The following is a 13649-nucleotide window of genomic DNA, read 5'->3' as shown; positions in this document are numbered from 1 at the left end:
GTTAGCAGGTTCTCCTCACACCGCCAGGGTCGGGGGTTCCATTCCCACCGGGGCCCTGTGTGTGCGGAGTTTGCATGTTCTCTTCATGCTGCAGGGGTTTCCTCCGGGTACTCCGGTTTCCTCCCCCTGTCCAAAGACAGGCAGATTGGCATGTCCAAAGTGTCCATAGTGTATGAATGGGTGTGTGAATGTATATGTGATTGTGCCCTGCGATGGATTGACACCCTGTCCAGGGTGTACCCCGCCTTGTGCCCAATGCTCCCTGGGATAGGCTCCAGGTTTCCCCATGACCCTGAAGAAAGAATAAGCAGTATAGAAGATGGATGGATGGATGGATGGATTTTTGGCAGTGAAAGAGCTGAAACAAGTGTATAACAAAAACTACAGCAGTCATTTTTTGGCCTAACAGTAATTATGCTGTAAATATAATTCACAGTAACTTCCTAGCAAATCTGCAACCAGTTACTGTATACTGTGCACTTACAAGGGAAATGTTTACAGTTGTGAATAAAGTGCAGGTCATCAATAAAAATAATATTTATATTGAACTTAAATTTTTTTTACTTTTAATTAATAAATCACTCAAATAATTATTTAATAGTAATCATGCATATAATTTATTTCATATTAGCACTCCCAGCCCTCCAAGCAAACCATGCAACCAGATCTTTACCACGCATCAGTCGATATTTCTTCAGGGAAAATGCTACCATCCATAGCATCACTGTCAACCCTGCCCCTATTCTCATCATAGGATTTTGGAACTAAATGTGAAAATAGTTTAACCAAAAGGGCCAAAGCATACCATTAATAGATTTTATTTATCTTTTTAGTACCATATTACATATTTCTCATTCTCTCCTACAAAGTATATGCAAATGCCCCAAGGAAAAGAAAATCCTACACAAAATGATCACAAGAGACAATGATGTGTGACTTTATTTTACTTCACAAATGAAGGGGAAAAAAATATTTTAAAAAAACAGACAACAGCCTTTACTCATTTGAGCAGCAGTGCTTGGGTTTGACATCGTCCCATTTTCCACCAGAATAATGAGTTGTCCATGTCCTGCTGGTACATAAGTGCAGTTTATCAAGTATGTACAGTAAATACCATGTGGTGGTCAAAATACGTTCAGAGCTATTACTGACACCTGGCGGCTGACTCGAGAACTCCAGCAAGAGTTCACAGGTCTTGGTGCTCGGTTAAAATGTTTTCTGTGTTGGAGTCCTCAGTATCCTCAGCAGGTACTTCCTGACTGTTCTCTAAGGACACAAAATAGGACAAGCTTAGTCTCAGAAAAGCTGAGAAAAGTAAGCAAAAGCTGATATAATAATAATAATAATAATAATAATAATTCAATTTTAATAGCACCTTTATCAAACTTGAACAGTCCAGCAGCAAGCAAATAACAAATAATTAAACAAATAACGATCCCATGCAAACATCAGGTAAAACAAGACACAATAGAATAAGCATAGCCTAATGTGATTATAATAATCCCGATTCTTCCCACTTGCTCTGTTGTGGTTAGCTCTACTCGACTGGCGTGGTAATGGCTTATCAATCTAGCATGCATAGATTAGAACGGTTGGTCAGATCAGCAATTTTTGATCATAGTTCTATCTTTTTTTCCATTTAGGAATTGAGTGATATTTCCAACACGTCTAGCTAAAACCATAGAAATATTGACATTTTACAGTTTCCTGGGACCTTAAACTGTAAGAATCTTATCTCTGGACTGAAAACTGAAATGTACATGTTACACAACCGCCTCAAGTAAATAGCTATATCTTTTAAGGTTAATTATAAAAAGGTACCTGGTTGTGCTTGCTGAACACACACTCCATCTTGCTCCTGGAAGCCTCCTGCGCACCGACACCTATAGCTGCCGTTTGTGTTGACACACTCCTGGTGTTCCTCCGTACACACTGCGTCAGGCAGCCCGCACTCGTCCACATCTGAGAAAGAAAGTACAAAGCGGTAACAATTAACATTTTCAAATCTATAAAGCACTAAACAAACACACTGATAGAGCTTGATGTGTACCTGTGCAGATGCCCTCTTCGTCCTTGTAGCCTTCAGCACAGGCCAGGCAATTCCCAGGTCCTGGCCCTTTACAGCCTGAACATCTGCTGTCACACACTGTGGTACAGAAAGGAACGGGTGAACACAGTGAGTCTACACACATGCAAAAATATATCCAAAGGTGCCAACATTACTAACAAGAAAATTTTAGCAGGCAAAGAGAAAGATCAGAATTTTTTTTTTACCACGAGAGCATAAATAATAACAACAAATCCTACCATGCGTTTTTACTAACGAAAGAGACTATAGTCCCGCCCACAATACAGAGGGTCATAAATTCACCTACATAAAGTTGGCGAGAAGTGAAAGTAACCACTATCAGAAATGTCTCCATTCCCCTTTGTTTTATTTACATTTAGCCTGACCACTGCTTCAGCAGAGAAGGCACGAAAGTGTAGCTTTCAGTAGTTTTCTCCCAAATCAATGTAGCAAGGAGTCAGAAATCATAAATTTTTACATCAAAAGCATAACTGTTGGCACCTTTGTATATAATAACAAGAGTAATTTTTTTTTTTTTTTTTTTTTAAATAAAGTGTTTACTAACCATTGCAGGAATACGAGCCATCCGTGTTAAGGCAGTATTCCCTGTCTTTGCATGGAGGTGGGTCTTTGGAGCACTCGTCAATGTCTGAAATGATGTATAAAAATAAGAGATGTGGTTACTTTGGGGTGCATGTAAAGGTCTAGGTCTAAATTCTCCTATAAGGGGGCATGCATATGCTGACACTAGCCTGGAATGTCAGCACATATAAAGCTCAAAACAAAACCCACAAGATTCGAGTAAAAGAGTCAAATGAAGAGATTTGCAAGAAGGAAATGTTTCTCACCAATGCATGCTTCTTCCTCATCATCTTCCCAGCCATCTCTGCAGTCCTTGCAGTCCTTATTAGTGGCTCCAGTGCAGGTCGTGCAAGAAGCGTGACACTCTGCAAGCAGGATCACAACTCACAAACAAGTTGCACCAACTAAACTCAAATTCAATTGAAGGACAAGGTGTTTAAACAGGGGTGAAAGAATCTCAAGCCCAGGTGCCCGGGACAAGTAGTCCCGGGCACATATTCAAACTATCATTCACAGGTTCCCAGTTGACAAACAGCTTGAGTAGGCTGTTATTATAACTGTCACCAGTGTTTGTACTTCACTCATCCCAACCACTAGGGGAAAAAAACAAAACCAACAACAACCTAATCCCTGTTGACCTTCACACAAGTCAACATTCTTTGTTAGTTTGCTTAAATATAAGACTTTTGGTTCATCTATTTCTTGGTGGTGTCCGTAGGAACTTTATTTTGGGTTGGTGACAATATTAATTAGCTTGATCAAATGCTAGAGAATATTTCGAAGGGTGTGGAAACAGTGACAAAACTGAGCAACATGCAGGACAGTGCAGAAAAACTGTATAGCAAAACCTATAAGACTATGGCTACAGAAAATCCCTTCAGGAATTCAAGTGCTGGGTTATTTTCTATAGACTGCATTACTGCACATTATTAGCTCATTATGCTTTTCATCTAATTACATTACTTGCCACTTTTCAGCATAGTAAGTTCGTTGAAAGGAGTTCATAAATCATGTCACAGAGACAGGAGTTTCACCATCATCAGCACTCAGTAATGTGATCCAAGAACAACAAAAAAAGAATGCCTACATTCATGTGCATGACAGAGACAAATGTACAGAACATCTCTCTCTCTTCCAACATGTGCTTTACTAGCAACTGACTACACCAAAAATGTGGTAGTAGCTCACTAGCTGGCCATATATTCAGTGCATTAGTACAGACACTGACAGGTTCATGAAACGGTTATTATCCTTAGAAAATGTCTGTGGTAAAACATCAGGTTTTGCGCCCTGACAAATCATCATCCATCCATTCATTTTCTGTAACGCTTATCCTACACAGGCTCACAAGGAAACCTGAAGCTTCTTCCAGGGAACTCGGGACACAAGACGTGGGATGCCCTGGACGGAGTGCCAACCCATCGCAGGGCACAATCACACACTACAGACAATTTTGAAATGTAAGTCAGCCTACAACACATGTCTTTGGACTGTGGGAGGAAACTGGCATACCTGGAGGAAACCCCCAAAGCACAGCGAGAACATGCAAACTCTGCACATACAGGGCGGAGGCGGGATTCAAACCCCCAACCCCGGAAAATGTCATCATATCTTAGCCATTGTTTGGCAATGAGCTGTTTTTTTCTCTTTACATCACATATAAAGTCTGGTTAGCATCTTAATTTTCTCTCAGCATTTTTCGCCACAAGATGACTTCAAGTCAAGTGGCTTTTTATTGTCATTTCAACCATATACAGCTGGTACAGTATACAGGGTTACGAAACAACTTTCCTCCAGGACCATGGTGCTAAATAAAACAAACACACTAACCCCATGAGATGAAGCAGAACTAAAAAATTACCTAAACATTCTACATAAGGCGCACATGCAAACGTGTGCAAACAGCTTGCATAATGTGCTTGGAGGAGTTATTCAACTTTTCGCTGTACTTTATTTTGTCTGTTCCGACAGTGATTCCACATACCCGCGTGTTCCTTCTACTGAAGACTGTCTGTCATCCGTGTATGCTAATTAATCCGCCATGTAAAAGCTACTGTGTGTAGCACACGACAGTTATAACATTGATGTGTCACACCACTGTGATGCACATCATTTTAAAATATACAAATAAAACCTTTCATTTTGCAAAAAATTTTATACTGTATGCCCCTTGCTGGGTCATTTTTGAGAGTCACGATACCTTATTGTTATCGGTTTCCACTGTCCTTAATGATCTTTACATGATCTGTGCTGATTACCTTTGCACAACGAGAAGGTGTCATTTCTCTCCTCACTGAAATATCTCTCAGCACAGTCCAGGCAAAACTCCCCTTCATATCCACGGTCACAAGTGCATTTGCCGGTTCCTCCCCTCGACCCATCACCGTCACATTTACCGTTTCCATGGCAAGGTCTGTCAGATCCTCCAACACAGGCTAAGTGAACACAAGAAAATGTAACTTAACAAAAAGGATATCTTTACACAAAGCAGAAGCAAATTGTACTGACTTACAGTTACAGTCTGGTCCAAATGTTCCTTCAGGGCAGCACACTTTGATTGTTTCAATACAAAACCATTTATGCAGATCCGGGTGATTTGCTTTCCTGCAAGCATTTAACAAGGAATTACATTGAAACAGTTTTGCAAACGATGGACGGTGCGCATTTTACAAATTGAACATTAATTAAACAAATAATGCCACATGTTATTCCGGAGATGGATCTCAAGTCCTGACCTCTTGAACCACCAAGTCTCAAAGTGCTCCTCATATTCTTCGACCATGTGGTTACACTCGAAACTGCTGCTCTCACACAAGCCCTCCAGAATCTCCACCAGCCGTATCTCACTGGAAAACATACAGACAGTGTCACTCAAGGATGTCACAGCATACAAACGATGTCAACAATGTATAGAAACGGTGCATGTTCACTATGAATAAAGTAACGGCAAAACACACACGTGAATACCTTCACAAACTTTACATGCATGCAAACTTAACATATACAGTATGTTTTACAGAAAGATTTCATTCAATCTGAACTCAGCCTCACCTGGTCTCATACTTTGACAGTTTCCTTTCTTCCCATGCTGTGTTTCCACCACCAAAATTTTTCTTTGCAGTTTTTTCAAACCCCTACGTGGATAAAAGAAATCAGATCATTTATTGTTCATTTTAGTGACTAAACTCAACTGTCACAGTAACTGCTCATCCAAATCACTTGTTCTTTGAAACCAGAGCACAGGACCTACCTTGTTAAAATTATCAGTTATTTGTTTACAAGTGGAACACAGAGCTCCCAAATCCTTTGCGTTGCCATAGCCAAGGGATAAAACAAAAATAAGACAAAAAAGCAGACTGACCGTGTCAGACAGTGGCATGTTTAGAGAAGCTGGCTAATTACCAAACTCCAAAAATCATGATAAAAAAAAGTACTATAAAAGAAGAAAAGTAAACAAACACGTTTTATAGCATCAACTCCCACTCAGCAAGTAGGTTCCATCATCAGGAAAGTGTACCTGCTAGTGGACTAGTATGTATATTGACGGATATGCAAAGCTTCACAACTCTCATGCCGGCTACCAGCGCTGTTCCACTTCCGCATTAGTTCCCTTGTTACGATTGTGGCTTCTTTTGATTGGATAACTGACCCGATCAGTCAAAGTAAGAACCAATAGGATGCCGCCACGCGCGGGCCTTCTATTTCAAACCGTGTGCGAGGCGTCGGATTTTGTTGCATATTAATATAGATTTATTCACTTTCTGCTCACAGGTCTGCTTTAGGAAAATAATGAAAAATGTGAAAATATTAGACTTTTAAACACCAGTATTTAAATATAAACCTTTCTTTAGAATGCCCTATCTTCGGGAGGCTTGGTACATTTGTTTTTATGAATCATTTTCAGGGAGTATATATTTGCTCAAGACAAACGAATAATAATAATAATAATAATAATAATAATAATAATAATAATAATAATAATAATATCATCATCATCATCATCATCATCATCATTATCATCATAATACATTTTACATACAATTATAATGGGCATAACCTGTGTATTTTTATAATTACGTTAGATGGTGTCAGTTTATATAACATGCACTTTAATCGTAAACATCACTCTTTAACATAGCTCATCATACATTTAACATAATTTAACATATGTGTCGATTTTGTTAAGCAGTCAATCACATTCATGAAAACTACAAATCCCATTAACATTCAGTCACACGAACGGTCGTGCTAATACCCGGATGTGAGGCAGGTCACTGATTTGTCCAGACTACCCCGCACAAGCAGTACTCAAGTTATGTAGTTCCCGAAATAGACCTTAAAGTCTAAAAACCTTTACATGCGTTAGCCGGGACCCTTAAACAAACAAATCCGTACAGTACACAAGCTTATCCAGAAATGTTGAGAAGTAAATGGCAGAGAAGGTTCAAATTCTGTTTACTTCCGACTTGATGACGTATATGGCTAGCCGGACAAACGGGTTTATGGTGCGCATGCGCAGTTAAACCTGCTCTTCTAGCATGGCGCGGAAGCGACGTATTCCCCAGCTTCCTCAGTTTATTTTGTTGATATTCATAATTTCTTTGCATTTACTTGCGTGCCCTTTCACTAAAGTCGAAGAGAGTTTTAACTTGCAAGCTATTCATGACATTCTTTATCACAGATTTGATTTGGAAAAGGTAAGAACCTGCAAGAATGCATTTCATAGTTCTAATAAAACATTTTGATATTAGTTAAGTCAATGAGTAGCTTCTGGCTTAGTTACAATTCGTCACATTAGTTTCCAAATTTTGTATGTTAGTTGTGTGATTGAAGGTTGTTTAATTTTGGCTATGGGCACAAGACTATACAGTGGATAAATCTACACACCCCTGTTAAGATAGAAAGTTTTTGTGATGGGGGAACTTTTCCCACCATCAGTGTGAAATTAGTGTGTTAAAATTAAGTGAAAACAATCAGAATCATCTTAGGGAAAAATAAAAAGGTGCAATAATCTGGTTGCATAAGTGTGTGCACCCTTTTATAATTGGGTACATGGCGTGTTCAGAATGAACCAATCACGTGTTCAAAAATAAGATCATACAGCTGTCATCAATGAAATTATTCTGATTAACCCCAAATAAAGACCAGTTGTTTCTGTAAGATTTTCTTCACATCTTGCTTTTATCTCACTGCTGAAGCCATGGTGCACAAAGAGCTTTCAAAGCATGTACAGTATTGCACTTGTTGAAAGGTATTGATCACGTGAGAGGTATAAAAGAATTTTCAAAACATTAGATGTACTATGGAACATTGTAAAGGCCATCATCACCAAATAGAGAAAATGGAGCACCACAGTGACATCAACAACAGGACATCTGTCCAAAATATACAAAAGGACAAGACAAAAAACTTACCAGGGAGGCTGCCAAGAATCCTAGAGCAACATTAAAGGAGCTTCAGGAATATCTGACTAGTACTAGATTAATCTCTGTATGGGACAACAATCTCTCATATCCTTCACATCTCTGGGCTATGGGGTAGGGTAGCAAGGTGGAAGCACTTTCTCATGAAAAACATCTAAGCCCATCCAAATCACCCCAAACCATGTGGCAAAATGTGTTATGGTCTGATGAGACCAATTCCAAAAGGTATGTTTGGTGCAAAAAAGCACATCACCAAAAAAAAAAAAACATTCCCTTGGTGAAGCATGGTGGTGGCACCATCATGCTTTAGGGCTGCTTTCTTCAGCCAGAACTGCAGGTGGAGGGAATCATGAATAGCTAGAAATACCAGTTGATTTTAGCACAAACCATTCAGGTGTCTGCTAGTAAGCTGAACATGAAAAGGAATTTCACCTTTCAGTACAACAGTGACCCAAAGCATGCATCCAAATCAGCAAAGCAATGGCTTAACCAAGAGATCAGTGTTGTTGAATGTCCTAACCAGAGGCCAAACCTGAATTGAACAAAAAAATCTGTGGGGTGACCTGAAGCAGGCTGTGCACAGGAGATGCCCTCACAGTCTGATGGATCTAGAATGCTTTTGTGAGACAGAGTGGGAAAATATATACCAAGTCAAGATGTGCTGCACTGATAGATGCTTAGCCAAAAAGACTGAGTCCTATAATAAATTCAAAAGGTGCTTCAACATAGTATTAGTTTAGGGGTGTGCACACTTTTTCAACTAGGTTATTGTAATTTTTCTGTCTTTTTTCACCTATAAATTTTCTTGATTATTTTTCACTTTATTTGTATACTTTGCAATTGCACATTAATGATGAGATAAGATCTGACATGATTTATCTTTATTTTATGTAATTTTTTTTACTTCACAAAAAAACTGCTGTTTTAACATGGGCGTGTAGACTTTTTATGTCCACTGTATGTCTGAAGCTTAACAAGTTTGCAGATTCCCGTGGGTCAAACATCCTCCATCCTAAGGTGTGTTACAGCACCTAAGTGTGTTCTCTTCTCTTCAGTATGATCATCATGAATTCCCTGGTGTGGTCCCTCGCACCTTCCTTGGGCCGTTGTTCATCTCAGTGCTCAGCACACCTATGACTGTTTTACTCTCCCACCTTGAGGCTCCAAAGTTTTACACACAGATTATTGGTATGTGTGTCATTTCCAAAGGACTACCCAATGTGTGCTTTTTCAGTCCGGTGTTCTTGTGCACACTGACATTTGATTGATATTGTGTTCTCTACAGTGCGTGGTGTTCTGGGGATGTGCGTCTGCCTAACTCTATGGCACATGCAGAAACAGGTGCGGAGACACTTTGGATCTCTGGTCTCTGGCCTTTTTTGTCTTATGTGCACTTCACAGTTTCACCTGATGTTTTACAGCACAAGGACTCTGCCAAACATATTTGCTCTGCCTATAGGTGTGTTTTAACTGGAAGTATGTATGGATATAATATCAAGGAAATGTGTAGAGTACTGTGAAAAAGTATTTGCCCATCCTGATTTCTACTGTTTTTTGTGTCTCATACTAAATTGTTTCAGAAATTAAATTAAAATGTAAGATAAAGCAAAAGCAACCTGAGTAAACACAAAATACAGTTTGTAAATTATATTTATTGAAGGAAAAGAGTTATCCAATACCAACTGTGCCTGTGTGAAAATGTATTTGCCCCCATAGTTACTAATTCCCCATATCTATAAAACTGCATTCGTAATGGGGTTCAGCTGGACTAGAGCCAACCAGGCCTGATTACTGTAAACCCTGTTCAATCAAATCAACACTTAAATAGAACTTTTTCCACAGCATGAAGTTGGTTAAAAGGTCTTATCCAGTAACACACTAGAATTCCTCACAGAGCACAGCAACTACTCATCCAGGAAGTCACAAAAGACCCAAGGACATCATCAAAGGAACTACAGGCCTCTCTTGCATCAATAAAGGTCACTGTTCATGACTCCACTATCAGAATGACACGGGGCAAAAATGGCATCCATGGAAAAGTGGGGAGGTGAAAACCACTGCTAACCCAGAAGAACATTAAGACTCATCTGAATTTTGTCAAAACACACCTTGATGATCTTCAAACCTTTTGGGAGAATGTTCTGTGGACTGATGAGTTGAAAGTGGAACTGTTTGGAAGACAGGAGTCCCGTTACATCTGGTGTAAACCAAACACAGAATTCCACTAAAAGAACATCATACCTACGGTCAAGCATGGTGGTGGAAGTGTGATGGTGTGGGGATGCTTTGCTGCTTCAGGCCCTGGGCAACTTGCAATAATTGAGGGAAACATGAATTCTGCTCTCTACCAGAAAATCCTAAAGGAGAATGTCCGGTCTTTAGTCCATAAGTCGAAACTCAAGCGTAACTGGATTATGCAGCAAGACAATGATTCAAAGCATCGGAGTAAGTCCTAGACCTAGAAGTGAAAGACTGATCTCTAGTTATTGGAAGTGCTTGGTTGCTTCAATAAAAAAATAAAAACTGTATTGTGTGTTACTCAGGTTGCATTTGTTTTATGTTGTATTTCATTTGAAGATCTAAAACTATTTAGTTTGAGATATACACAAAAACAGACAAAATCAGGCAAATACCTTTTCACAGCACTGTACATTATGAGAACTAGTTACTGTTTATGTAGTACTAATTACACATTACTTTTCCATGTATATTGTTAGGGATACAAATGGTCTATGAAGCTAAAGCTGTATATGAACCTAACAGACTATTATTTCACAGTTTTGTTGGCATTCACATCCTGGATGAACCAAAGCCACGGCCAATTCATCATGCTCTCAGCTTTTGTTATCATCGTGTTCCGCTCAGAGCTGTGCCTCCTGCTTGGACTCATGTTGCTGAGATCACTTCAATCCAGGAAGCTCAGTATTAAAAAGTTGCTTTATTATGCTGTACCAGCTGGCATTTTGTCACTGGGTAAGATGTTTTGAATGTGTGGACTTGATATTTTCATGTTGTTTTTATGTGCAGCTTTACAGTAAACTCGCCTTTTGTTTGTAGGTATAACTATTGGTGTTGACTCCGTGTTCTGGAGGAAGCTGCTGTGGCCTGAAGGCCAGGTTCTCTGGTACAACACCATCTTGAACAAAAGCTCCAACTGGGGAGTATCCTTTTGGTCATTAAAATCAGTTCTGTGTACTGTTACTGTGTATATCCTAAAAAATTCAAGACTTTACAATATACAGTTTTGACACCGAAAATCTGGTGTCACCCCGAAGAGGATCTGTCCTTTTGAGCCTGGTTCCTCTTATTGCTTTCGTCCTCATGTCGTCTCAGGAACTTTTTCTCTTGTTACTGTCACCTCTGGCTTACTCCTTAAGGATCTAAATATAAATCTACATAAAGATGTCTGTACAGTGGCTTTCTCAAGATGTCTGTTGTTAAAGGTTCTATATAACATAAATTACATTGAATTGAATTAAGAATATGCATGCCACATTTAGCCAAATAATAATTACTGACAGGTTAATTTAGTTTTTCAACCATGTACAACCATGTTCATCTTTACAACTCATTTACTAACCAAACAGCACTGCCAAAAACCTCTGCAAGTTGCACCACAAATTTTGTAAAAGGCTAAATCAAGCATTTTTGGGTGCAATAATCACAAAAAAAATTCTGTACTGACTGATAAATGGTTGCACGTTATATATTCATGATCTCAGTTCAGTATCTCGTAGTCAAATTCTACTGAAGAAGATTTCTAATTTTACCACATGGTACACACATTATCATGTAAAATCATGCCAACTCAGTAATCCATGTACGAAAATTCGGCCCAAGCTTATGTGAAGTTTCCTGTATTTCCTTGACCACCTCCCCTTGGTAGACCGCTCCTTTTCTCTGGTATTTCTACTCTGCTGTTCCTCGTGCCCTTGGCGCCACCATTGTCTTTGTTCCGTTTGGTCTTTTGGACAGGCGGATGCACGTTATGCTGATACCTGTCATAGGTTTCATCTTGCTGTACTCCTTCCTGCCACACAAGGAGCTCCGCTTCATTATTTACACCTTCCCTGTCTTCAACGTAGTGGCAGCTGGTGGCTGTTCCTTCATGTAAGTACCATAATGACTAGATTGACTATTTACTGCACTTTAGTAGGATGAATGTGTACAATTTTCACATACTTTTAATTCTGCTGTTGACTTGTGGTTTTTGTTTTGTAGTTTAAGCACTAGTTAATGCGAGTACATTATAAAATGCTGCACAAGACTATGATTGAGGAAACCTTTTTATCTTTTTGTTTCAGTTTAAACAACTATCAAAAGTCATGGCTGTATAAAATTGGGTCTGTTGCTGTAATTGGCCATTTGGTGGCAAATGGTGTTTATTCAAGCGTTTCGTTATACGTTTCACATCACAACTACCCAGGAGGAAAAGCCATGCAAGAGCTGCACACGTTAGTGCCAGCTAATTCAGGTATGTTTGTTTCAGTGGCAACAAATAATACTTAATTACCAAGAAAAATACACACTATGAACTCTAGTAACATCTAAATGGTTTCTCGTTAAGAAGTGAACTTGCACATAGATGTACTTGCTGCACAGACGGGCATCTCGCGCTTCTTAGAGCTGAATAGTAAGTGGAGGTGAGTAAAGATAACAAAATGCAACACATTGGTATTAAATATCATGTACGTTGTTGAAGAGACAGCTTGTTTTTTGTAGGTATGACAAGAGAGAAGATCTGATGCCAACAGACCCACTCAGGAAGACATACTCCCATGTACTGATGGAGGCGAACACAACACTGATATCACTACTTAGTGGTTCTCACAAACCCCTCATCTACATCCAGGGTTATGATCGCTTCCTACTCAATGCTTCCCAGTTTCCTCCACTCAGTGTCAAATTAACCAATAAGCTTGTGCTTCTTGAGAGTTTGACCCACTCTGCTCTTTCCAACTTGAAAAATTCAGCACCCTAACGTGCTGTCAAACTGAATGAAAAATGTTTGGAGTCCATTAATGTGAAATAAAATCCATCAAATGTTGTTCAACTTAGCTAACAGTGGACAAGTATACAATTAAGAGCAGTTTATTACTATATCTATTAAGGATGCACTGTCAATTTGGTCAAAAAATTGTATTGGGTTTTGGTTTGGTTTAAAGAGGGGGAAAAAAAAACAGGAAACATTTCAGGCATGTGGAAACTTCACAGGTTCTACAAAGCACATGGGGTGAGTCAATGTAGTCTTACAAATCAAATAAATAAATATTTTTTTTTTACTGCTTAATCCCCTCTTCTATGAAACTACACATTATTCCTTTTCCGCTTGTCTTGGCAGTTGATGGCTGATAACTTTGTGACATTAGCCATCTTTCAGATTAGATGTCCAAATATGGTAATAAACCACTATTTTTAATGTCGGTGTTTCTTCTTTTTTTTTTTTTTAAATAAAGAGCATCCTAGAACATTTTTATCAACAGTCGGAACTAAGCAAACATGGCGTTTACTTGGAGACTGTGATGCCACACTGCACCTATTCTTGACTCTCAAGAAAAACTGGTTTGTGTGAGCCT

The 13649-nt window shown here is 39.1% G+C and overlaps 2 protein-coding genes across 5 annotated transcripts; one reads left to right on the top strand and one right to left on the bottom strand.

Moving 5' to 3' along the window:
* Positions 1-913: 913 nt before the first annotated feature.
* creld2 (cysteine-rich with EGF-like domains 2) lies at positions 914-6261 on the bottom strand. 3 transcript variants are annotated; one of them, XM_017493657.3, is made up of 11 exons: positions 5901-6261; positions 5702-5784; positions 5386-5496; positions 5163-5254; positions 4909-5085; positions 2917-3015; positions 2634-2717; positions 2051-2146; positions 1822-1962; positions 1153-1266; positions 929-1069 (listed from the first exon to the last, which is right to left on the bottom strand). In XM_017493657.3, the coding sequence occupies exons 1-10, from the start codon at positions 6027-6029 to the stop codon at positions 1187-1189; spliced, it is 1092 nt and encodes a 363-aa protein (XP_017349146.1). In that variant the 5' UTR covers positions 6030-6261; the 3' UTR covers positions 929-1069; positions 1153-1186.
* Positions 6262-7158: 897 nt separating this feature from the next.
* Positions 7159-13492, top strand: alg12 (ALG12 alpha-1,6-mannosyltransferase). Of its 2 annotated transcripts, none has more exons than XM_017494295.3 (9): positions 7159-7347; positions 9129-9261; positions 9359-9532; positions 10852-11046; positions 11131-11234; positions 11960-12183; positions 12378-12547; positions 12644-12716; positions 12796-13492. In XM_017494295.3, the coding sequence occupies exons 1-9, from the start codon at positions 7189-7191 to the stop codon at positions 13052-13054; spliced, it is 1491 nt and encodes a 496-aa protein (XP_017349784.1). In that variant the 5' UTR covers positions 7159-7188; the 3' UTR covers positions 13055-13492. The 2 variants fall into 2 exon arrangements, with proteins under 2 accessions (XP_017349784.1, XP_017349783.1); XM_017494294.3 differs by having other exon boundaries at positions 12641-12716.
* Positions 13493-13649: the final 157 nt, after the last annotated feature.

Source organism: Ictalurus punctatus, chromosome 19, assembly GCF_001660625.3.
Source record: "Ictalurus punctatus breed USDA103 chromosome 19, Coco_2.0, whole genome shotgun sequence".
In the NCBI taxonomy this organism is placed as follows: Eukaryota; Metazoa; Chordata; class Actinopteri; order Siluriformes; family Ictaluridae; genus Ictalurus; species Ictalurus punctatus.
This window is presented reverse-complemented; position numbering and strand designations above follow the sequence as displayed.

Bases quoted from the DNA above. Each gene is read 5' to 3' on its own strand.
- creld2 (XM_017493657.3), bottom strand. From the start codon at position 6,029: ATGCCACTGTCTGACACGGTCAGTCTGCTTTTTTGTCTTATTTTTGTT. The intron at 5,255-5,385 runs GTCAGGACTTGA...AAATGCTTGCAG, and splicing joins GAGACTTGGTGGTTCAAGAG to GAAAGCAAATCACCCGGATC. The intron at 1,963-2,050 runs GTACACATCAAG...TTTCTTTCTCAG, and splicing joins CGAAGAGGGCATCTGCACAG to ATGTGGACGAGTGCGGGCTG.
- alg12 (XM_017494294.3), top strand. From the start codon at position 7,189: ATGGCGCGGAAGCGACGTATTCCCCAGCTTCCTCAGTTTATTTTGTTG. The intron at 9,262-9,358 runs GTATGTGTGTCA...TGTTCTCTACAG, and splicing joins GTTTTACACACAGATTATTG to TGCGTGGTGTTCTGGGGATG. The intron at 12,184-12,377 runs GTAAGTACCATA...TTTTTGTTTCAG, and splicing joins GCTGGTGGCTGTTCCTTCAT to TTTAAACAACTATCAAAAGT.